Below are 24758 nucleotides of genomic sequence, written 5' to 3'. Positions count from 1 at the left end.
TGTAACAAGAGACGACTCGCTAAAAATTTAAGCTAATGACTTTGAACCCAGAAAAGAAAAACACTCTCATATGCGAATGATTACAAGTTAATTAGTAGAAAACTGAGTGGAGAAAGTGTTTGAATCATTATCATCATACATGGAAGCATCATCATCATCTTCAACTGGGAAGGCATTAGTAGGCATGAGATGAACAGTTGGGAATGCCGATTCAAGTGAAGTGTTGGTAGTAAAAGTGTCTTCAAAACCCTCTCTTCGCGATGCATTTTGATGAAGCTGTAATGCATATCTTAGGGTCCATTCTACCTCATACATTGTAGGCCTATCCGAACCATTTTCCTTCAAACACTTCTCAGCTATATTCCCCACAACTCTCAATGAATTGGTGTCTATTTCAGCAGCCAATGAAGGGTCTATGAGTTTCTCTAGCTGTCCTTTTCTATGCCACTCTATACCCCATTTAGCCAAGCTTACATTTTCCTTCTGGGGTTGAGAGAATATGGCTGGTTTAGCACAAAGTACCTCAAGAAGTACCACTCCGAAAAAGTACACATCAGATTTGACTGTATATTGTGAGGTCCTAAAGTATTCAGGATCAAGATAACCAAGGCTACCTTTCAAAACCATACTTTCATTGTTGGGATCAGGAGGACCTGACTTAGAAAGAACAAAATCAGCAACTTTAGCATTAAATTTTTTATCAAGTAAGATATTTGTTGACTTCACATCTCTGTGAGTGATTTCCTCTGCTGAACCAGTATGCAAGTAGTAAAGGCCTTTGGCTGCACCTATACAAATTTGAAGTCTTTTCTCCCAAGATAATTTGGTCTCTGCGGGTGATATTGGAGATTCACTCTTCACATCATAAAGATGATCTCTTAAAGACCCATTTCCCATGTACTCATAAACCAGTATCATCTCATTCCCTTCATCACAATACCCAATTAAGGAGACAAGATGGCGATGGCGGATTTGAGACAACACCAGTATCTCTGTATGGAACTCTGAAGCCCCTTGTCCATGCCCAGGATGGCTTCGTTTCACAGCGACTTCAATATCTTCTTCTTTATCTTTAAGAGTACCTTTGTACACTTTCCCAAATCCACCTTCTCCAACCAACTTCTTTTCATCAAAGTTGTCAGTGGCACGTTTGATTTCAGAAAAAGATTTCTTCAATCCAAGTCTTAAGTTTGAAGCATTGGGTTTATTTTGATCAGACAATCTTCCTTGAGAACTCATTCCTCCATAAAGGAACTCACTAGAATCTCTTTTAGGCTTTGGTCTTCTACTTTTTAAAACCATCAAAACTGTGATCAATATGCCAACAATGACCACAAAAGTAGCACATGATCCTGAACCAAATATCAAACCATTTTGTTTCTTCTTAAATGGACTTTCCCAAGGTACTAGGCTAGAAGTCCTCTCAATCTCAAAAATCTCCACTCCATTCAAGTAGGCATTAGGAACACTAGACCAATTATTACTAGCCCCAAAACCAATGCTTATGTTGATAAATCCAGAACCATTTGTATCAACAACATAATCAAGGTAAAATGGGGATTGGAAATTGCCAATATCATCATATGCATTAATGGTCCTTTCGAACTTGTTGTAGATAAAGAGACTGAAATCAAACACACCAAGACCTTTACTAATAATGTCACATAAGTGAACCCGAATAAGATGTTTCATAGCACTCTTACTGACCGGAAAAGCCCAAGTTGCCTTAGAGAAATCAGCTTCAACATTCAACTCTCTTTCGGTCCTGTAAACATATTCTGGTGCACTATACTTAGTTGATCCCCCAGGCAAAAACTTAAGAGTACTATCATAATACTGACTCTTCTTCGCAGCCTCTGGTTTTATGAGAAAACCATCATCTTGTAGCCATGTCCTCCATAGCAAATCAGTCTCTGGTGTGACAGTTTTACCCCCAACATTGATTCTATGGATTGTATGGTACACCAAAGAGAGCAATTTACTTTGATTACCCTTTGTTCCAGCTAAAGTAATTACTATAGCAGAGTCTGGGAGAAGATCTTCTTCAGGGACAAGAAATACTTCTATAGCGTTAACAAAAGCAAGAAGTGAGTTCTGTGATTGGTGAAAGTAAAGCTTGAATTTTCCCTTTTTAATGGGGAGAAGAAACTCCTCAACAGGCTGAGTTCTGACACTAAAATTCGATAATAACCAATACCCAGAAGCTACAACGTCGAAAACTGCTTCGGAGAGATTAAACTCAGACGGAAATGAGTGGAAATGAAGGCGTACCATGTACGTACCGTTCTGGTCGACTTCGAGCTCATACGACGATGGGGTTTCGAAAACTCTTGCCGTTTTGTAGAGAGACGACTTGTCGTTTAAAGTTTCATCAGTGATGGCTTTGCTTCGTCGTCCTGGCGAGAGAAAGAATGGTGGGTGTGTTCGGTCTCCGACGAAGGTTCGGCTTTCGTTGGTGGTGACGTTGGAGTTGGAACCGCAAGCGATGAAGTACTTGTCTGGTCGAGTGTAGTTGGATTCGGATAATGAAAGGGTTTGCAGTGAAGAAAAATGGAGGAGAAGAAGGGAAAGTAGGAAGAAAACCAGGTGATTGGAGCTTAACATTTTCCGGGAAAGAAAGTAAGTAGCTTTTTTTCTTTTTTTCTTCCGGGAATGTTAGAACAGAGTAAAGGTAGGAAAGGAAAGACTTGTCGAAATAAAAAAAGACAATTGAAAAAGCAATCAATCATAGACATGCAAAAAAACGTTAATAATTTACAAGAATATCCTTTGTTGAAATGAAAAGTTGTTACTTGAAAATAATAAATAGTATTATGTTATTAAAAATAAATTTTGAGTCTTTGTTTCAATGACTAACGATAGGTAAGTCTATTAAGGAACCTTTTTTCCATGAATTCATATCATCGTCCTTTTCAACGGGGAAAACACTTCACTAGCCGTCAAGCTTGAGAAATCGGCGCTCATGGCCGTCGTATCATCTCCGGACATCTGGTAACACAAACACCGAAACCGTGGTTGTATTGTCCTCGTGGGGTTCTTTGGGCCCCGACGTTTGTTGAAGTTGCATTGCATACTCAAGGTCCCATATCACGTCGCTCATGGCAAGCCTACTAAACCCTTCTTCCTACACACACTTCTCTGCCATTTCGCTAAACTTTCTCAGTGAGTTTGGACTTATAATGTACTTTATAGAAGGATCCACAATCTCTTCGATTACCCCTTTCTTCTTGCATTTCATTGCCCAATCAGCAAAGCTCATTTGCTCTCTTGGTAGCTGTGTGTCAATGGCGGGTCTCGCACTTAGAACCTCCAGAAGAACAACCCCAAATGAGTAAACATCTGATTTTTCTGTCAGTTGTAGGGACCTGAAGTATTCCGGGTCTAGATAACCTAGAGTGCCTTTGACGTTCGTGCTCACATGGGTATCTTCGAGAGGACTCGATTTGGAGAGTCCAAAGTCGGCCACTTTAGCGACAAGGTTTTCGTCGAGCAAGATGTTGGTAGACTTGACATCTTTATGGATGATTCCCCTAGATGAGCCTTTGTGGAGATAGTTGAGACCACTAGCTGCGCCTATACAAATTTCAAGTCTCTGTTTCCATGTTAAACGAGGTGAGTTTTGATCGTGAAGGTGGTCTCTTAAGGCCCCTTTCTCCATGAATTCGTATACCAGTATCATCTCTGAACTTTCAGCGCAGTACCCTGTTGGAGTAATCCTAATGTCACTAGCATATGACGTGTTGTTATTAAGAGATCATTAAATAACTTATCTCTTCTGTTACTCTTTTAAGCCTAGTCAGTTACAACAGATTTTTAATCAGTTAAAACAGAACTGGTTTTTCTTTCAGCACATGAAAGAACTGGAGTTGCAGCTATATATATCCAGGGATTTCATTAGTTGAAGATATAAGAAAATAAGAGGTTTTGAGAGGTTTAGAAAAGAGAGAAAGAGAGAACAAGGGTTAATTTTCTTTGTACATTGTTGAGTGTGTGAGAGTTTACTGTGGTGTAAACTAAGTGCTCATAATTTGAGTTGTACAGAGTGTTCAAGAACCTTTGGAGAGGAAGAAGGGTTGTTTTGTATTGTAACATTGATTCATTATAGTGGAGAAGTGCTCGGACTGGATGTAGGCCTTATTTTAAGGCTGAACCAGTATAAATCTCTCTGTGTGATTCTTTTTATTCCCTTTTCTTATTTTTGTTCTCTAAGTGTTTGTGTTTTAGTACACTTTTCTGTGTATATTTGTTCTTGGTTTGTTTTGCAGGTGAATCTTGGAGCCTTGGGGTCGTGGATTGCTTTACCACAACAATGGTATCAGAGCCAGGTTTCGGAGATTGAAGAACAAGGCTCAGATTAGATTCTTGATTACTACACAGAAAGAAAGGAGAAGCAAGGATGTCGACATTGCGTTTCGATCTCGACAAGTTTGACGGAACTGGGGATTTCAGTCTTTGGAAGGAGAAAATGATGGCTGTTCTCATACATCAAAATCTTGATGGTGCTCTTATAGGAGAAACCAAGCTTGGTGAGAAAAAGAAGTCTGAAGAAACATCTGAAGGTACAAAGGTGATGATGAAGGAAAGCCAGATATGCAATTGTGATGCATCTGTCAGATAATGTGTTGAGACAGGTAATAGGAGAGGAGTCTCCTGCTGGTATGTGGTCGAAACTTGAACAATTATATATGACTAAGACTACATCTAACAAAATATATTTGAAAGGAAAATTCTATAGGTTCACAATGGATTCTAATAAAACCTTAAACCAGAATCTTGATGATTTTAACAAGATTGTTTTATATTTGAGTAATATAGGTGAGAAGGTTGATGAAGAAGACCAAGCTATAATATTGTTATATAGCTTACCTGATCAATTTAGAGAACTCAAGACAGTGATTCAGTATGGTAAAGAAACTCTGAGTTTGGAAGATGTTCTGTCTATTTTGAAGACTAAAGAATTTGAGTTGAATGTTGAGAAAGGCAAGAAAGAAAAAGATGAGTCTTTGTTCATGAGGGTAAGACAACCAAGAAGATCTTTCAGTAAAGGGAAAGACAACTCAAATCGGAGGTCTCCTACTCGATCAAAGTCAAGAGGAAAAGAAACAAGAAGGTGTCACCATTGTGGAAAAATTGGACACCTTAGAAGGTTTTGTTGGGATTTGAAGAAGAAAAGGAAAGACGATCAATACACAAATGAAACTACTGCACTCGTAGATGGAACAAGTCTGGAATATTCTGATGGAGAAATGTTCAACATGACATCAACAAGAGACACAACTGAATGGATACTTGACTTAGGATGTACCTATCACATGAGCCCAGTAAAATAATGGTTTTTTGATTTCAAGAAATTGCACAATAACAAAGTACTCATGGGAAATGATCAAGCTTGTCAAGTAGAAGGAATTGGGTCTATAGCAATAAAACACTTTGATGGGGCAATAAGGATTCTTGAAAATGTGAGGTACATACCAGATTTAAGAAGGAATTTAATATCAATTAGTGCGCTGGATTCTCAAGGGTTGTGCTTCAAAGGAAGTGATGGAAATTTCATAATCTCACAAGGTTCAAGAGTAATAATGAAAAGCATAAAAAAACATGGTTTATATGTACTTGTTGGTAGTACTGTCACAGCTGGTGAAGCATCAATGGCCAAACATGATAGCTCAGAGATACTAGTTTGGCATCAAAGACTAGGCCACATGAGTGAAAGAGGTATGTCTGAACTTTGTAAACAAGGTTTATTAACTAACATAAAATCTTCTTCTCTGCCTTTTTGTGAAACATGCATTAGAGGTAAACAACACAAAGTCAAATTTGGAGTTGGAAAACATAAAGCATCTCAGATTGTGGAGTATGTTCACTCGGATCTTTGGGGGCCGAGCAAAGTAGCTACTCAAGGTGGAAATCGCTATTTTTTGTCCATAGTAGACGACTACAGCAGAAAGGTATAGATTTATCTTTTAAAACACAAGAGTGATTGCTTTGAAAAATTTAAAGAGTGGAAAAATTATGTTGAGAAACAAACTGGTAAGTTGCTAAAATTTATTAGGACAAATAATGGCCTAGAGTTTGATAATGAGGAATTTAATACTTGGTGCAAAAGGGAGGCGATAGAAAGGCATAGAACAATAATTCACACACCACAACAAAATGGGGTGGCTGAGCGAATGAATAGAACTCTTTTAAATAAAGTAAGATGCATGCTTATAAACTCTGGTTTGCCTAAACAATTTTGGGGTGAAGCTGTCACTATAGCTGCTTATTTAGTAAATAGAAGTCCAAACAGAGTAATTGGCCTAAAAACCCCTGAAGAAAAATGGTCTGGTCATCCCCCATCCCTAAGTCATTTGAGAATATTTGGTTGTGCAGCATATGCACACCAAGACACTGATAAACTAAGTTCAAAATCAGTAAAATGTTTGTTTCTAGGATATCCAAGTGGTGTTAAAGGTTTTAGGCTATGCTCATTAGAACAACCAGGGTACAAAATAATTAACAGTAGAGATGTTGTTTTTAATGAGAAAGAATTTCCACACTTGAAAGAGAAATGTAGTGTTTCATGTGATGCAGGAAACCTAGGTGAACAAAGTACCAGTATAGAGATAGAGTTTACGTCAGTTAAGTCTCAAGGAAAAGAAGACGAGTCTACTAGTCAAAGTGGAAGTCAGGAACCTGAGCAACATCCTGATGATGGGATACCTCAAGAAACTCTTGCTAATTATCAATTAGCTAGAGATAGAACCAAAAGGGTCATTCGTGTTCCTTGCAAATTGGGAGAAGCAGATGTCATTTCATATGCTCTAAATGTGGCGAGAAAACTTGATGAAAGTGAGCCATCAACATATCTGAAAGCATTTAAAAGCAGAGATTCAAAGTGGTGGATTAAAGCTATGAATGAAGAAATGGACTCCTTAAGGAAGAATAAGACATGGGAGTTAGTTTCAAAGCCTAAAGACAAGAAGATAATTGCTTGTAAATAAATGGATTTATAAGCTAAAAGAAGGGGCAACAAATGATGAGGCAAAAAGGTATAAAGCAAGACTTGTGGCAAAGGGCTTTACACAAGAAGAGGGGATAGACTATAATGAAGTATTCTCACCAGTAGTTAAGTATAAAACTATAAGGATCATGCTAGCTTTAGCAACCCAGCTAGATTTTTAGGTGGAACAAATGGATGTTACAACAACGTTTTTGAATGGAAAGCTTGAAGAAACCATTTTCATGAGTCAACCTGAAGGTTTTGAGGTGGAACAACCAGGTGGTGAACTTGTATGCAAGCTACATAAGTATTTATATGGTCTGAAGCAATCTCCTCGTCAATGGAATAGAAGGTTTGACAATTTTGTTACTGGTTTGGGGTTCAAAAGGTCTGAGTTTGATACATGTTTATACTACAAGAATTTAGAAACAAGTGATGTTGTTTTCTTACTCTTATACGTGGATGATATGTTACTAATTGGAAAAGAAAAGCAACAAATTGTTTGGTTAAAAGGACAACTCAGTAAGGAGTTCGAAATGAAGGATTTGGGTACAGCAAAGAAAATTCTTGGCATGGTCATTACAAGGAAGAACAAAGAGGAGAAGTTAATTATTTTTCAAACTGGATACTTGTCAAAGGTGCTTGACAGATTCAACATGAGTAATTGTAAACCTGTCAGCATGCCTATTGCTGGGCATTTCAAATTTTCAAATGATCAATGCCCAAAGACTGATGAAGAGACAATAAGAATGGAAAGTATTCCTTATTCAGAAGCAATAGGTTGCTTAATGGACTCAATGGTGGGTACCAGATCTGATCTAGCTTATCCTATAAGTGTACTAAGTAGGTATATGGCTAATCCAGGCGAACCTCATTGGGAAGGTTTGAAATGGTTGTTAAGATACATCAAAGGCACTTTGAATTATGGATTGCACTTCAAGAAAGCCAAGGGAAAGATTCAATTGGAAGGATTCGTGGATTCTGATTATGCAGCAAATAGAGACAATAGGAAGTCAGTAACTTCATTTATTTTCTTGTTGAATGGAAATTGTATTTGCTGGAAAACTCAACTACAACCTGTGGTGGCATTATCTACAACTGAGGCTGAATTTATGGCAGTAACTGAAGCTATTAAAGAGGGAATTTGGCTTCAAGGCTTACTCAAAGAGCTAAAGATGTTGAAGGGAAGAGTTACTGTATATTCAGATAGTCAGTCAGCAATTCATCTCAGCAAAAATCCAGTGTACCATGAGCGTTCAAAGCACATTGACATTAGGATGTACTGGATAAGGGAGAAAATTGAAAACAAAGAGATTGACTTGGAAAAGGTCCCTACTGAAGAAAATGCAGCAAACTTGGGTACTAAGATGTTGCCTTTGAACAAGTTCAAACATTGTTTGAACTTGATTGGTCTTGAAGAATGATGAAGACCGAAATTCGAGTATACTTCTCCACTAATCTAAGGAAGTGTCTTATGCCATTAATATAAGGATTAAGGTGGAATATGTTGGAGTAATCCTAATATCACTGGCATATGACGTGTTGTTATTAAGAGATCATTAAATAACTTATCTCTTCTGTTACTCTTTTAAGCCTAGTCAGTTACAACAGATTTTTAATCAGTTAAAACAGAACTGGTTTTTCTTTCAGCACGTGAAAGAACTGGAGTTGCAGCTATATATATCCAGGGGTTTCATTAGTTGAAGATATAAGAAAATAAGAGGTTTTGAGAGGTTTAGAAAAAGAGAGAAAGAGAGAACAAGGGTTAATTTTCTTTGTACATTGTTGAGTGTGTGAGAGTTTACTGTGGTGTAAACTAAGTGCTCATAATTTGAGTTGTACAGAGTGTTCAAGAACCTTTGGAGAGGAAGAATGGTTGTTTTGTATTGTAACATTGATTCATTATAGTGGAGAAGTGCTCGGACTGGATGTAGGCCTTATTTTAAGGCTGAACCAGTATAAATCTCTCTGTGTGATTCTTTTTCTTCCCTTTTCTTAGTTTTGTTCTCTAAGTGTTTGTGTTTTAGTACACTTTTCTGTGTATATTTGTTCTTGGTTTGTTTTGCAGGTGAATCTTGGAGCCTTGGGGTCGTGGATTGCTTTACCACGACATACCCAATTAAGGAAACGAGATGGCGATGGCGGATTTTGGAGGGAACCATTATCTTGGTCTGGAACTCGGAGAAGCCTTGGTGTAATGCCCCAAATTTCCTAATAAGGTTTAGGACCTTGATTAGGAGGCCAGGAGGGCCATAATTGATTTATTATGGTATTTAATGATTATATGCATGTTTACGTAAATTATATTATTATATGATGGTGAATGCATGCATATGGGAGTATTTATTATTATAAGGGTATTTTGGTAATTTGGCCACTGTGGGCGTAATTGTGTATTTTGGGTGCATGATTGTGATTAATTAATATAGCCACATTATAAGGTGGGTTGGTTCGAGCTATTCGGCATGAGACGATCATGAGATGTAAGTGTTCGGTCTAGTCATAACGGGTTTAAGTTCGGGGCTCGGGGTGAGTCTCGGGGTCATTTTAATGACTAGAACATTACCGGGAATTAAAGGGTAATGAGATATGATTTATTGGTATGTGAGAATATTGAGAATAGCGGGAATTGGAGAGCGTTAATTATAATTAACGAGATAGGCAGGAAATGACAGTTTTACCCTCGGAAGCCCTTGGAGGGATTTATTTGGCCTAGGGGCATTATGGTCTTTTGACCTTAAGGATTTATATCAGCTCATTTAGTTTAGAAGTGTTGATCCCAAAAGAGGGTGTTTTAATAATTAAACTCGCAAGTGCACGAATCGTTTCGGAATATAATGTTCATGTAAGTACGAGGTTGAACCCATGGGAGTTGACTAACATAAAAAAAAACTATTTCAAACAAAGCAATAATATTCTAACCTAGTTCCAAATATTTGATGAGATTTTGTTTTAGAAAAATAAAAGACAAGTAATAAAAAGATTTAAAATTAAATAGAAAATGGTTTTCAAATGATATATGTAAAATAAGATTATTAAGATGTTAGAATCCACAAAATGCAAGTTCAATAGTATTTATAAGTATATTGATTCCCAAGTTTTAATATAGTTGAAATAAATCACACTATATATTTTTTCAAAATATATTTTCTATTCAAGCACAAGTTACTCTTTTAAAAAAAGGTAGGATTTTTCTTCACTTATATAAGATATAATTTCTAAGCATTAGTTGTGTTACAACCTAATAAAACTACAAAAAATCAAAGAGATTATGTTTAGGCAAAATATGATACTTATGCTCTAAGAATTAGATGTGAACAATTTAATGAAAAACATTTAATCAAAGAATATCATATTTTTTGCATAATGAAGAACTAAGTGTAATATGCTTTAACACTCAATAATAGATGAAAAATGCATATCATTGATAGAAAAATCCATAAACAATGTTACACAAATGGGAAATCAACATACAATGAAAAATACTATCTAGTTACATTTTGCTTCATCATCATCTTAATAACCTTTGAAAAAGATTAGAAGCTCATAACTAGATAAAAATTACAAAATAACATACTTGACATGCTCTTCAAAAGATGAAAATGGTAGAGAGAAACTAGTGAAAAGAAGAGAGAAAAATGTGTAGAAGAGGTTGAAAAATATCAAGAAGAAGAGCCCCCCAAATGGTCTTACAAGACTCTATTTATAGGCAAAATATGGAGATTAAATTAATCAAATTAAAATAAATAAATTGATTAATTTAATTGTGTTGGGAAGTGGTAGGATAAATAGAGTAAGTGTAAGAGTATTGGAAAGATGAAATATTTGGTTGGGTAAAAGATTAGTGAAAAGTTAGGGTAAAAATGAATTAGGAATGTTTATTTAGGTAAGAAAAATAAGGAAGAGTGAATTGATATTTGAGTGAAAGAAGAAAGACATTGGGAAGAAAAATGTTATTTTTGGCTATTTGGTGATTTTGACTAATTCAGAAAAATACTAGTTTTTTTCTTTGGGCTGGTCAAAAGGCAGATGGGCCTTGCGTTTTGGCTGTGATTGGAAGATGCATATATGCTTGCTGCTGTTGGGCCTTGGAGGTAAGGCTGGCCCACGTTGGTGAGAGGCACGGGCCTTCTTGCTTTGCTGAAGAGTTGATGGTTTCGGCTGGGAGATGAAGGCTGGTGAGGAGTTGCTTGCTGTGGGGTGCTGGTGGCGACAGCTGGCGATGCTTGCTGAGAGCTTCATGCGGCTTGTTGCTGAAGTTGTGAAGCTGGAACTGGATTGGGCTCCTAGAGCTTGGGCCGAATGGGCCTGGCAGGGCCCAAGGTGGCTGAATGCTGATGGAATGAAGTGCATTCCTGAAGGAAACACGTGAAGGCTGGGAGAACACGGACGCTGATGGCTTTGATGGAGCTGATGCTGGGCCGAAATGGTACTGTAGCTGAGGGGTGTAACGGTCTTGGCTGAAGGAAAATGCCAGCTTTTTACAACCTTTTCTTTGAAAATGCCATTTCTTCTCCTTCAATTTTCTTATTTTTCAATAGCAAAAATACACCAAATTCCCTAACAAAATAAACATAAACTAAATCATAATAAAATATTTCCATTATAAAATAAATCAAGTTAATTCTTTGAAAATATTAATTATAAATTAATTTATATTTAACATTTAAATTCAAGATTACAACATTTTTTTACCTCAAACTAAATAATAATAATTCAAATAATTAACTACAACATTTTACAACAAAATAACTATAAAAACACACAAAAATCTATAAAATTAAAATAAAGCTAATAAATTCAAAAAGTAATTAAAACTTAATAATTTAATTAAAAACTTAAGAACTAAATCATTTTTAGCTTAAAAAGTGTGGTAAAATAACTCTAATTTCTAGAGTTATCAAGAAGGCTGTGGAAAGTGTAAAACAGAGCCCCATCCTCTTCTTCTTCTTCTCTCCCGTACATGTTTTCTCCTTCATTCTTCCTTTTGATTTTTGAGAGCCAACTTGAGGTAACATGCTAGGAGATCAAAGGTGGGGGCTTAGGACTTTGGTTCAATCATTGAAGGGGGTCTAAATCCAACTTGAGGTAAGGTTTCATCCAAGAACTTGAGCTATACCCTGTTTTTCTCTATTAAGTTTTCAGTTGATGATTTTGATGTGTTAGTTGAGAATTAATGGAAGTTCTTGAGTTTGGTTACTTGGGTTTTGATGAGGGTGTGGTGTAGATGAGGTTTGGGGGTTGAGTTTGATGTTTTGATGATGTTTGGGATTGGTTTGGAGGTTTGTTTTTCAAGGGAAATCGCAGGGGAGAAGACCAGAGAAGTTTCTGGTCTGCTGATGGCGCCCCAGCGCTAGGCAGGGCTGATTCTGGGGCTCTCTGACTTTGGGGCAGCGCCCCAGCACTAGTGTATTTTCCAGGAAGCATATTTTAGGGCTCGGGAGGACTTTTAAGGCTCGGGGGTTGGTTCCTTTACCCCGTTTGGGTAGATTGAGAGTCCCGAGAGTGTGGGATGGATCCCGGGAGTGAGGTTTTAGATTGTAAACCTTTTTATGATTTATTTTATTGATGGGATTCCACATTTGGTTATGACTAGGTGATCGCTAAAGGATCAAAGGGTTGATCATTCTCAAGGGTCGTTCTTTTACTAGTTCTTGGTCGAACCTGAGGTAAGAAAACTGCACCCTGTGTATATGAGACATGCATGGCTATTATCGATGCATGTTGGTTGATTATTGAGTATGACACGCATGGTTATTATTGATGCATGTTGGTTGATTATTATGTGTGACATGCATGGCTATTCTTGATGCATGTTGGTTGATTATTAAACGTGGCATGCATGGCTGCTATTGGTGCATGTTGGATTGTTGGATATATTGCATATGATGCATGAGAAACATGTGATTAGGACATGCTTTGTATACTGGGTATGATATTGTTCAGAGCTTGTGCCTCTGTGGTTGTGCATGGTCCTAATTGTACTAGTAACTGTTTAGCAAGCATGTTGAACACCTTAATTATGAGTATTGGACATATGATATATAATTGGTGGCATGACTTACTTGGGTATGGCACTGGCTAGTCAAGGACCGACCCTAAAGTCAAGAATCATGCATTGAATGGCTCTATGGCATTGATGCTGGACCGACTCTAGAGTCGAGAATCATGCATTGAATAGCTATATGGCATTAATGCTGGACCGACCCTAAAGTCGATGAACCTATAAGCGCTTACCTGGTCTAAGACCAGATGATCATGGCCCTGGTGACCCTATCGTCACATGGCCGGGGGACGCTGTCCTTAGTTACGACTGATGGACCCAAAACGGGTATGTTTAAATATTTATACTCGCAAGCGCACGAATCGTATTTATAGAATAGTTTTCGTGTAAGCACGAGGTCGAACCCAAAGGAGTTGACTTAAATCAAAAGAGAAAACTATTTTTACCAAAGTGAAATAAATTTCTAACCTAGTTCCAAAGATTAATGTGTTTTGTTTTAAAATAAAGAAAGAAAATACTAAAAAAAATTAAAATAAATAAACTAAAAAGATTTGTTTTTAATAGTTATTTATAAAATTATTAAGATTTTAGAATCCACAAAATATAAATAATAATATTTATTAATATGTTGACTTCCCAATTTTTAGTGATAATTGAAATTAATCTAATTACCTTTTCCAAAACATTATTCTTCCTTTAAGCTCTCTTTAATTCAAAAAATATAGATTTTCCTTCACTTCAATAGTATAACTTCAAAGCATTAGTTGTGAATCAATTTAATGAAACTACAAAAAAATCAAATAATGTTATTTCTAAAGCAAAATATAGTATTTTTGTTCTAAGCATTGGATGTGAACAATTTAATGACACATCTTAATCAAAGAATACTATGTTTTTGCACAATTAAGAACCAAGTAAAATATGTTCTAACAATCTAAAATACATGATATTATAGATGAAAGAAATATTTAGAAGAAGAAAAATCATAAACTTTATTGCTCATTTTGGGAGGTCAACATAAAATAAACACTATATAGTTATATCTTGGTTCATCCTCCACCTTAATAATTTTAAGTGGATTAGAAACCCATAACTATCAAAAACAAAATAAAAATTACAACATAAATAGGAAAATTTGGAGGAAGAACCTCCAAATTATTCCTCTAAAAATACATAAAAACTAATCTAAGAAAAGAAAAAGATGGAGAGAATAGAGAGATGGAAGAAGTGGTGTAAGAGAAGGTGTGCTTGAAATGGTGAAATGAGACTCCTATTTATAGATAAATTCTTTGGTAAAGGATAACACTCCTATTGGTCTAAAAAAAAGCACATGGATTCATGCTCAAAATTGTCATCTTTTCCTATAGTTACAAATCCAATGGTGGAGAAAGAAGCACATGGATTGATGACATGGCATTGTCAAGAATTGGATTGGGCCTTTCATTTTGGGCTTGCTTTTTTCATTTCTTTATACCAACATTTTATCAACATTTCATTTGCTCCAACAAATACACCTACATAAAGAAATTAAACACACATAAATTAGTAACAACATAATTAAACAAAATAAATACAAAAATTAAATAAAAATACATAAAATCAAAATAAAACTAATAAATTCAAAATTACTTAAAAAATTGATAAATTAATTTAAAACTCAAGAACTAAGCAACAATTGGCTTATAAAATGTGGTAAAATAACTCTATTTTGTAGAGTTATCACACCCCCATACTTAATGTTTTGCTAGTCCTCAAGCAAAAGAAAAATTAAAAACACACATTTTTTTTTTTTAATTGGAGATATCAAATGTTTTCCTCAAAAATTTCATAATGAAAGTAGCTCAAAGAAAATTATGAAGAGACATTAAGCTCATGTAATTAATCCAATAGTCAATCTTGCTTTCAACAACTAATTTTCAATATGGAAACACAAAACTATTTACCAAGTAATCATGTGGAATTTTGGAAAAATTTATGCAAAGATAAAATAATTAAATCTCAAGGAATGATGAATTAATTTTTTTTTCGTAACAAAGTCCCATAGGTTCGTTTTTCTTATCTCTCTCCACTAATGTAGAACAACACAAAATCAAGGATCAATAGGACTTTATAGGCTTGTAATGTGCGGGTAAAGAAAAAGGTGAGAAAAATGATATTGAATTTAAGCTTAGATCACTTTTTCCTAACACATGAGTATTTCCGAACTTTTCACTAGACATCACAATATTTCAAGTATACGCCATAACATTTCCATAGTAATTCTTTCCACCCATTTGGAATCTTCAATTTTTTTTTTTTAGCTTGCCACAATATATATATATATATTTTTTAAGATGTGGCTTTCCGAATTTCTTTCCTATTTTCACTTTGGTAACAAATCAAGATGCATAGCTCTATGATATTTTCTCATGTGTAAAGAATGAAATTTATGAAGAAGTTTTAGATTTCACATATAGGTAAAACAATAACGAGGCTTGTGTTTGGCTCAAATGGGGTAAACTAGGGAATAATGTGCGTAACGGTGATTAAGTAAAAAGGCTCAAACGTTCCAAAGATAGCCTAAATCATTTCCCTAATGATGTGCTTTTCTAGGATTTCGCCTCAAGAGATAATTAATCGAATTCTAGGACTTGTGAGATTTACAAAATTTTATGCTTATATAAATTAATCTAAATTACACAAAAATTCTTAGAAAGATAGAAAGTGTTCTTTTATGAAAAATCTATATTTAAGCAAGACTAACCCAAAGATTAAAAATAGAGCTTAAGAAATATTCACATTTTTCTAAGAACTAAATTCAAATTCAATTTATCATCTAAAAATGAAAAATCACCAAAAAATTTTTTTGAACATTTTATATAAAAAAAAAAACACACAACACTACCCCCAAACTTAAACAAAACATTGTCCTCAATGAGCAATAAATTTGAAAAAGTTAAGAAAACTCCCTTGAATGTATGCTTCCATGATTTGGCTCCTTCGTTTTTGGGCTAGAAGTTTCCTTCAAACTTATTTGAACTTGAAAAACATGAAACAAACACACAACAAACGTGAAATACAAAAGGAAATACAAAATGGAACTTGAAACTTATGGGTTGCCTCCCACAAAGCGCTTTAGTTTATAGTCTTTAGCCCGACTATTTTTTTTTATTTTTTTTTATCCTACACCCAATCGATGGTGTAGAATTTCATTTGTAGGGTGAACTATAATGTTGATGCAAATGCCATAAATAAGAATTGAAAGCATCACACCTACGAAGTAATTAGAGACATGCAATTTTGGTGGTATTTCAATGAAGTAAGAAAATTGCACATCTTTTTTATTCTCCTTTGGACTTTGAGTGAATATGTAAATTGGTTCAACTATTGGCTCATGAAATACAACAATATCTTTTTCTTTTTCATCATGAGCCACAACAATCATTTCATCCAACTTCTTAGTTTCAAGAATTGGTTGGATGCTTATCAACGGTTCTCCTACAACTTCATTCATTTTTTCACTCTCATTTTGACTTAATGGGTCGTGAATGGGTTGACTAGGAAGAACTTGTTTTTCTGACTCGATCATAATAGTTGCAAGTTGACTCATTTGTGTCTCAATTTTCAAAAGGGATTGAGATTGATGATGCAAAATTTGTTGGGTCGACTGCATGAACTGTTGTAGGGTATCCTCTAGAGATGGATTAATTTTTGGTTGAGGAGGATATGACAGATCGGGTTGGGCATAACCCAGATTAGGCGTGTTGAATTGATGCACATGGTTGATTGGAGACATGTTTTGACTCCATGTAGAATTTGGATTATAGGTGGGATCAAATGGGATTTCTGAGGAATTCTCATAAGCATGCACATCATTGGTTTCATTATAATCAAAGTGCGATGATGCATAATAGTTGTACTCAGGCTTCCAACTAAAATCAATGGGATTTTCCAATGGATGACTACAATTCTCATGGTGATGAGAGTGAAATGCACTATTTATCTCCCTATGGTCATCTTGAGTTTGCCTAGCTTGTAAGACATCTAGTGTTCTAGACAAATTTTCTATTTGAGCGTTGATGTCTTCTCTTTCCCTAGGATGATATGCATTGTCAAAATTCCTAGTACTATTCCAAGGGCATCCATTTTGGCTCATGTAACCTATGCTACCAATAGGAAACATGGCAATAACTCAATGACAATTTTTTTTGTGAAAATCTCAAGAAACCTTTTCTGATATGGAAGGTCAATTGGAATTGCAACCATAGAGCATAATTAGAATTTCAAGAGATTTAAATTTTTTTTTTTTTTTTGCAAATTAAAATTACAAGAAATAAACACAATTAAATAACAAAACAAAATTAGCAAACATAAATGAAAAATAAAATTAAATGACAAAGACAAGAAACATTTTCTGATGTGGAAGATCAGTCGAAACCGCAACCACAGAGCATACTTAGATTTTTTTTTTTTTTTTTGACAATAAAAAATAAAATAACTAGTAGAAGAATTTTACTCACCTTGACACAAATTGTTTCTCTTATTTGCAACTCCCCGGCAACGGCGCCAAAAACTTGATGGACCCAAAACGGGTATGTTTAAATATTTATACTCGCAAGCGCACGAATCGTATTTATAGAATAGTTTTCGTGTAAGCACGAGGTCGAACCCAAAGGAGTTGACTTAAATCAAAAGAGAAAACTATTTTTACCAAAGTGAAATAAATTTCTAACCTAGTTCCAAAGATTAATGTGTTTTGTTTTAAAATAAAGAAAGAAAATACTAAAAAAAATTAAAATAAATAAACTAAAAAGATTTGTTTTTAATAGTTATTTATAAAATTATTAAGATTTTAGAATCCACAAAATATAAATAATAATATTTATTAATATGTTGACTTCCCAATTTTTAGTGATAATTGAAATTAATCTAATTACCTTTTCCAAAACATTATTCTTCCTTTAAGCTCTCTTTAATTCAAAAAATATAGATTTTCCTTCACTTCAATAGTATAACTTCAAAGCATTAGTTGTGAATCAATTTAATGAAACTACAAAAAAATCAAATAATGTTATTTCTAAAGCAAAATATAGTATTTTTGTTCTAAGCATTGGATGTGAACAATTTAATGACACATCTTAATCAAAGAATACTATGTTTTTGCACAATTAAGAACCAAGTAAAATATGTTCTAACAATCTAAAATACATGATATTATAGATGAAAGAAATATTTAGAAGAAGAAAAATCATAAACTTTATTGCTCATTTTGGGAGGTCAACATAAAATAAACACTATATAGTTATATCTTGGTTCATCCTCCACCTTAATAATTTTAAGTGGATTAGAAACCCATAACTATCAAAAACAAAATAAAAATTACAACATAAATAGGAAAATTTGGAGGAAGAACCTCCAAATTATTCCTCTAAAAATACATAAAAACTAATCTAAGAAAAGAAAAAGATGGAGAGAATAGAGAGATGGAAGAAGTGGTGTAAGAGAAGGTGTGCTTGAAATGGTGAAATGAGACTCCTATTTATAGATAAATTCTTTGGTAAAGGATAACACTCCTATTGGTCTAAAAAAAAGCACATGGATTCATGCTCAAAATTGTCATCTTTTCCTATAGTTACAAATCCAATGGTGGAGAAAGAAGCACATGGATTGATGACATGGCATTGTCAAGAATTGGATTGGGCCTTTCATTTTGGGCTTGCTTTTTTCATTTCTTTATACCAACATTTTATCAACATTTCATTTGCTCCAACAAATACACCTACATAAAGAAATTAAACACACATAAATTAGTAACAACATAATTAAACAAAATAAATACAAAAATTAAATAAAAATACATAAAATCAAAATAAAACTAATAAATTCAAAATTACTTAAAAAATTGATAAATTAATTTAAAACTCAAGAACTAAGCAACAATTGGCTTATAAAATGTGGTAAAATAACTCTATTTTGTAGAGTTATCAACGACTCTAGAGTCGGGAGGATGGTATGTTGGAGACCTATCACCATGCACCTATCCCGATCAAACTTATGAAGAACTACCTATCAATTAAGCCCTGGTGACCCTATCGTCACATGGCTAGAGGGAGCTGTACCCATTTCTGTGACTTTTGGCTATTGTCACCTACCTGTTTTGGACCGTTGGTCCTGAATGGCTGTTACAGTTACTGTTGATATTATATCATGTTACCTGGTGATATTACATCATGTTATCTGTTGATATTATATCATGTTATATTGTGTTTCCTTGCTGGGCTTCGGCTCACGGGTGCTACGTGGTGCAGGTAAAGGCAAGAGGAAGCTGGACCATCCTTGAGTTGGAGAGCTTAGGTGATGATGTGTACATATGCAGCTGCTCATCCTCCACGGCCGAGGTTTAAAGTGGAACTAGGGTTGAACCCTGTTTTGTCGCTTAGAACGACTTGTTGTAAATACTTTCTGTAATAGACTCTGAAACTATATTTTCGGGATCCCAGTGTATATATTAAACGTTCTAGTGAAACGTTACATCTTAACCAAAGTTTTTAATCCCTAAACCGCTAATCATACTTAGTTCACGATTTTGGCCAAATGACTCGGTTAGCGGGTTTAGCACTGTTTACAAGGCACACCGTAACGGTCTCTGGAGTTTGGGGTGTTACACTTGGCCTGAACCAGGTGTGCTTCTCTTCACAGCTACTTTTGTACCGTTCAAAAGGGTTCCTTTGTAAACCTGTCCGAATCCACCACTACCAATTACAAATTTGGAGTTGAAGTTCTTTGTTGCTGCCTGGAGTTCCGCAAAAGAAATCTTCAACCCCAGAATTAGATTCGGAACAGGAGAGCCGTTGATGGTCAGCTCTGTCACCCTGCTGTGAGAGCTCTATATGTAGGGACATGACCCCAGCTCAGTTTTCTGCATTTGTAACATACGAAGAATCCTACCATCAAAACCGAGAGAGGAGCTACTCCTCCCAGTGCTGAACCAACAACAGTAGGAATGCTCATCTTTCTTGAGTCATCCTCTTTAGGAACTAGAGCCGTTTCATCCATTATCTCTAATATTTCCAGCCCATTTAGAAAGGCATTTTGCTCAGTAATAGTCAAATTTGAAGGGCCTATGCTGATGTTCATGACTCTAGAATCGGAAGAATGAACCACAAAGTCGATGGTAAAAGGGGCAGCCCACTGAATGACGTACTCTATCGAATTGATCTCCTTGCTGAAGTTTTCATTTATGTAAAGATTGAACATAAGAACATTGAGTGAGACACTGATTATGCCACAAAAGTGTACTCTTACAAAGTGTCCAGCAGTTTTGTTCACATCAAAACTCCAAGTTATCTTTGACCCGTTGCTTGCGCTGGGTATTCATTTCTTTGGAAGTCTGGTAGACCAAATCTGGAGCAGCATATATACTATCTGTTGATTGTTAATAAGGCTTGTTGGAGTAAAATTGGCTATTCTTTGCAGTGTTCTTAGTTTGGAGATAAACATCATTAGTTTTCCAGTTTCTCCATATTGTGTCGCTACCTGATTCAACTTCAGCTCCTCCAACATTGATTCTGTAAACTGTTTGCAAAGATGAAGAGGATGGTATTTTGTAATGATCACCAACTTTTTCAGCTCGATTGAGGCTAAAATTCAGAGGAGGGGCAGGGAAATCTTCTATGGCATTTACAAAGGCAAAAGAGGATTCTTTAGGTGTAAAATATATTCAGAGCTTCTTGGTCTGGGCGGTGAGAAAAAACTCCTTTATCAATGGCTAACACTACTTTATAAGTACAAAAAAGTGTTATATAATCTATTTATAAATAGCATAATGAAATACTTATCTAACTATTAAAATAACACAACAAAAGTGTTATTCGTAGGCTATGCCATAACACATGTCTATAATTATGAAAAAGTGTTATGCAAAGTGCTCCGACCTATTATAACACCGCTTTCCTTTGTATTGTTTTTGGCATTGAATTTATGCAAGAGCAAGAACCCAGATGTTGAAACATCAAAAACTGCTGTAGAGAGATTAGGTTGGGATGAGAAAGGAAAGAAATGAAGGCGTACGAGGTAAGTGGTTTTATTAACATCATCAGTTTTGAACCCATATGAAGATTGTTCTTGGATAGTTCTTGCTGTGTAGCACAGGGCTAATGTGTTCCCTAACTGGTTGATGGTTTTGGATTAGAGAAAGAACCAGAGTTTTTGTCTCCAATAAAAATTCGGTTAATGTTAACATTTTCATTAGACCCACAATTGATGAAGTATTTTTCTGGAACAACATAATCTGAAGAGATCAAGTGAAGAAGGTTTGAGAAATGAACAAGGAAAAGAAGTAGTGGATATAATGGGATATGGATGGTGTGGCTTTGAGATTTTTCCATTACTACTACTACTCTCTCAAGAGTTCAATGCACAAGTAACACACTCATTTTGGAGTTGAAGAAGGACCATATATACAGAGCAGACTCAGTTGTTGACTTCTCAACTATACAACTAGAAAAATATTCAACAGAGAAAAATCATCAGAAAAATCAAAGAACGAAAGAAAAGGATGCTATCCTATCCTATTATTACGTATTCTACTGTCATAAATACACCCTTATTATTTATAGACCATGCTCATAAAGCTGAGTTCAGTATTTGTTTTGTAGATAATTCCTTGAGCGTTTTATATATTTGTATGGTGTAAAGCTTAGTAAAGGTTGCTCCAAATGATTGGGACCTGTAACTAGCTTTAGAAAGTTCCCTCGTTGCTTCTCAATTGGTTTCATTTTTTTCTTTTCTTTCTATAGATATAAATATATTTACATTTATCCCTCTATTTATGAAAGCCTAGACCTAAGAACAGGAAATAAAAAGCTTAGACCTACGACCATCCTGACTATTTTATGTGCCCATTATACAAATAAAATATATATAATACTATATCAAAAAATCTTACCTAGATAGAACATTTCTCATCTAATATTTCTCAGAGTATTTTTAAGAATTAGTATATAAAAGCAGCCGTGAATCCATGAACATTTTGCATTGCATTTTATCAAGGATAAACTTGAAAATGACCATTTTTCAATTTTTGTTCTTTATTACTTTACAAAAAGTTTTGGTCTTCATACCAGCTTCTCCTATTTTCATATTTTTCTTTCCTATCATATTTTTCTTTCCTACTTGTGGCAACATGACATGACATGACATAACATAACATGCATCCAAAAGTTCCACAGAAAAATCCAAGTCATTCAAGCACAAAGTCCTCCTCCTACTTTTCCAAGCTAGTATATTTCATGCCATGAGTATCAGAAGAAGAAAACGAAAATGGAGAAGAAGATGACACGCTTTTTTGGTATTCTTATTTCTGTGTTTCTTGTCCAGTTTTTGTATTATCTTCCACTTGCCTTGGCAGATTATGCAAGTTCCACTAAGTACTTCGTTAACTGTGGATCAATGTTCAATGTTCATGTTGCTGATGAGAACTGCAACTTTGAAGGTGATACCTTCTCTGTTCGACCAGCCAAATCTATCAAAGACGAAAACCCATCTCTAACTACACCTCTTTGATAGGCCACCACTTACTTTTGTGTATGCTAGAAGGAAGGGAAATAGTGGACTGGCTGCAAAGCCAGCCGAGGGCAGTATAGGGAATTAGTTTAAATATGGTTAAGTAAATTGTGTAGCCTACGAGCATGTGCAGGGAGTGCATGGGTGTATTGGGCAGTGGGGAAATAAGAGAGAGGAAATGTGTAACGCCCTAGTTACCCCAGAACAGTTACGGTGAATGGTAGACCGGAAATTTGACCCGCTACCCGAGTCCTTTGGTCAAAAACGTGCTCTAAAAAGGAAATGGATATTTTCATTACAAACTGCTCTGCAGAGCTAATTAAAACATTTACAAGTTGTTCTCAGTACAAAACAGTCATTATAGTTTCAAATTTACAATCCCGCCGACCTAAGCGGCAAAAATAGGGTAAGCCCCCTAGTTCCTCTGAGAACGCCTTGGTCGTGGTGGTCAAGCGGCCGCATATGTACACATCACCACCTAAGCTCTCCACTCAAGGCTGGGTGAGCTTTTCTTTCCCTTTACCTGCACCACATAGCACCCATGAGCCAAGGCCCAGCAAGAGAACACAATAAAGCCTGATATAATATCAACAATGATCATAATAATCATTCAGGACTTTCAGTTCAAACAAATAGGTGACAGTCACAAAAATCACAAATATGGGGACAACTCTCTTTAGCCATGTGACGATAGGATCACCAAGGCAAAATAGATAAGTGAACATTTCACTAGCTTTAACAGGATAGGTGCATGGTGATTAGTCACCAACATAACCTTTCTCATGACTCTAGAGTCATAACTATGGAACATCATTCCCTAGCCATGTGACAAGCAGTCATGGGCCTTATGCCCTGGCTCTCAGTAACTAGTCTTAGACTAGCCAAGCGCTTATAAGTTCATCGACCTTAGGGTCGGTCCAGCATTAATGCCATAGAGCCATTCAATGCTGATATCGATTAGATCTAATCTTCATTTGGCTCGACGTTCATAACGCTATGCCATTTCTGACCCTTAGGTCAGTGTCCCTGACTAGTCAATGTCATAAACAAGTAAGCAACATGCTCTAGCATTTAATATGCAATCCATGTCCACATTTATCAACCAACATGCCTCAATAACAAGTCACGCATGTCATATATATATACAGGGTGCAACTGTATTCATACACTGTTTTCTTACCTCTGGTTCGAGTGAAAAATTAATATAAGAACGACCCCTGAGAACGATCAATCTTTTAATTCCCTGGCGGTTACCTGGTCATAACCAAAATATAGGATTCATCAATGAAAATGATAACAAAGGGTTCTCAAACCAAAACCTAGCCTCCGAGACATCGAATCTTACTAAATTGGGTAGTAGGATCGATCCCGAGGCCTAAGGCTTGAATCCCCAAGCTAAAAACACATTTCTGGCCAAAAATGCCCTTATGGGCCGTGGCTCACCACAGCCATGCCGCAGCTCACCTCTCTGACAGAGGCAAATCCACCCCAGAAACCAACATAGGCCGCGGCTGTAATGACCCACTAATCTAGACTATTTGGACCATTAACGAAACTATACATAAAACTTACATTTTTATGAAAATACCATAATTTATTGAGTAACTTGCAAAATAAGAGTTATTTACAAATAAACAGAATACTAAGAAGGATTATGGGATCCCATTGTCTTTAAAACAAAAGATGATTTAAAATAAAAGACATTACATCATTGGTGCGGAAAATACACATAAAACCATAGAAAACATAAAATGAGACTACATCCTCGAATCGAATAACGCTCGGACCCTTGACTCCATTCATGATCGATACACATCCTCCAAGCGTCACGAATCTTACCGCCTCTAAGCTTATTTTCCTGCACATAAACAGAAAGGAGTGAGCCTAATGCCCAGCAAGGAAAATCTAACACAAAGTCATATACATAATTTCATAAAAACATAAAGACTTAACATAATACATATAACATACACTTATTATAATGGCCATTATTACTTGGGGTCCCATAGACTAAACAAGCATATGCCCATGGGATTAGTGGGGTCCTACTAGCTAAGTAGGTCATATGCCCATAACCCTTTTGGGGTCTTGTTAGTCATATGGGTCATATGCCCAAGCCTACAAACATACACATATACATATCATAACACATTAATAACATAAAACATATAAGCACATAACATACTGATTCTAGCCTATTTTCCTTACCAAAGTTACCGGGATATAATG

General features: G+C 35.6%; 1 protein-coding gene, 1 long non-coding RNA gene and 1 pseudogene across 2 annotated transcripts; all 3 read right to left on the bottom strand.

Moving 5' to 3' along the window:
* Window positions 1–2697, bottom strand: LOC133812817 (probable receptor-like protein kinase At5g24010). Its single transcript, XM_062246633.1, has one exon. It carries the CDS (start codon window positions 2602–2604, stop codon window positions 88–90), a length of 2517 nt encoding a protein of 838 aa, XP_062102617.1. The 5' UTR covers window positions 2605–2697; the 3' UTR covers window positions 1–87.
* Window positions 2698–2845: 148 nt separating this feature from the next.
* LOC133781918 (probable receptor-like protein kinase At5g24010) lies at window positions 2846–21352 on the bottom strand (annotated as a pseudogene).
* Window positions 13443–18977, bottom strand: LOC133812816 (uncharacterized). Its single transcript, XR_009884029.1, has 2 exons — window positions 17486–18977; window positions 13443–14500 (listed from the first exon to the last, which is right to left on the bottom strand). It is a non-coding gene; the product is annotated as an uncharacterized LOC133812816 (long non-coding RNA).
* Window positions 21353–24758: the final 3406 nt, after the last annotated feature.

This window comes from Humulus lupulus, chromosome 1, assembly GCF_963169125.1.
Source record: "Humulus lupulus chromosome 1, drHumLupu1.1, whole genome shotgun sequence".
Classification (NCBI taxonomy): Eukaryota; Viridiplantae; Streptophyta; class Magnoliopsida; order Rosales; family Cannabaceae; genus Humulus; species Humulus lupulus.
The sequence above is the reverse complement of the archived record's forward strand: the minus strand, read 5'-3'. Positions and strand labels throughout refer to the sequence as shown.

Bases quoted from the DNA above. Each gene is read 5' to 3' on its own strand.
- LOC133812817 (XM_062246633.1), bottom strand. From the start codon at position 2,604: ATGTTAAGCTCCAATCACCTGGTTTTCTTCCTACTTTCCCTTCTTCTC.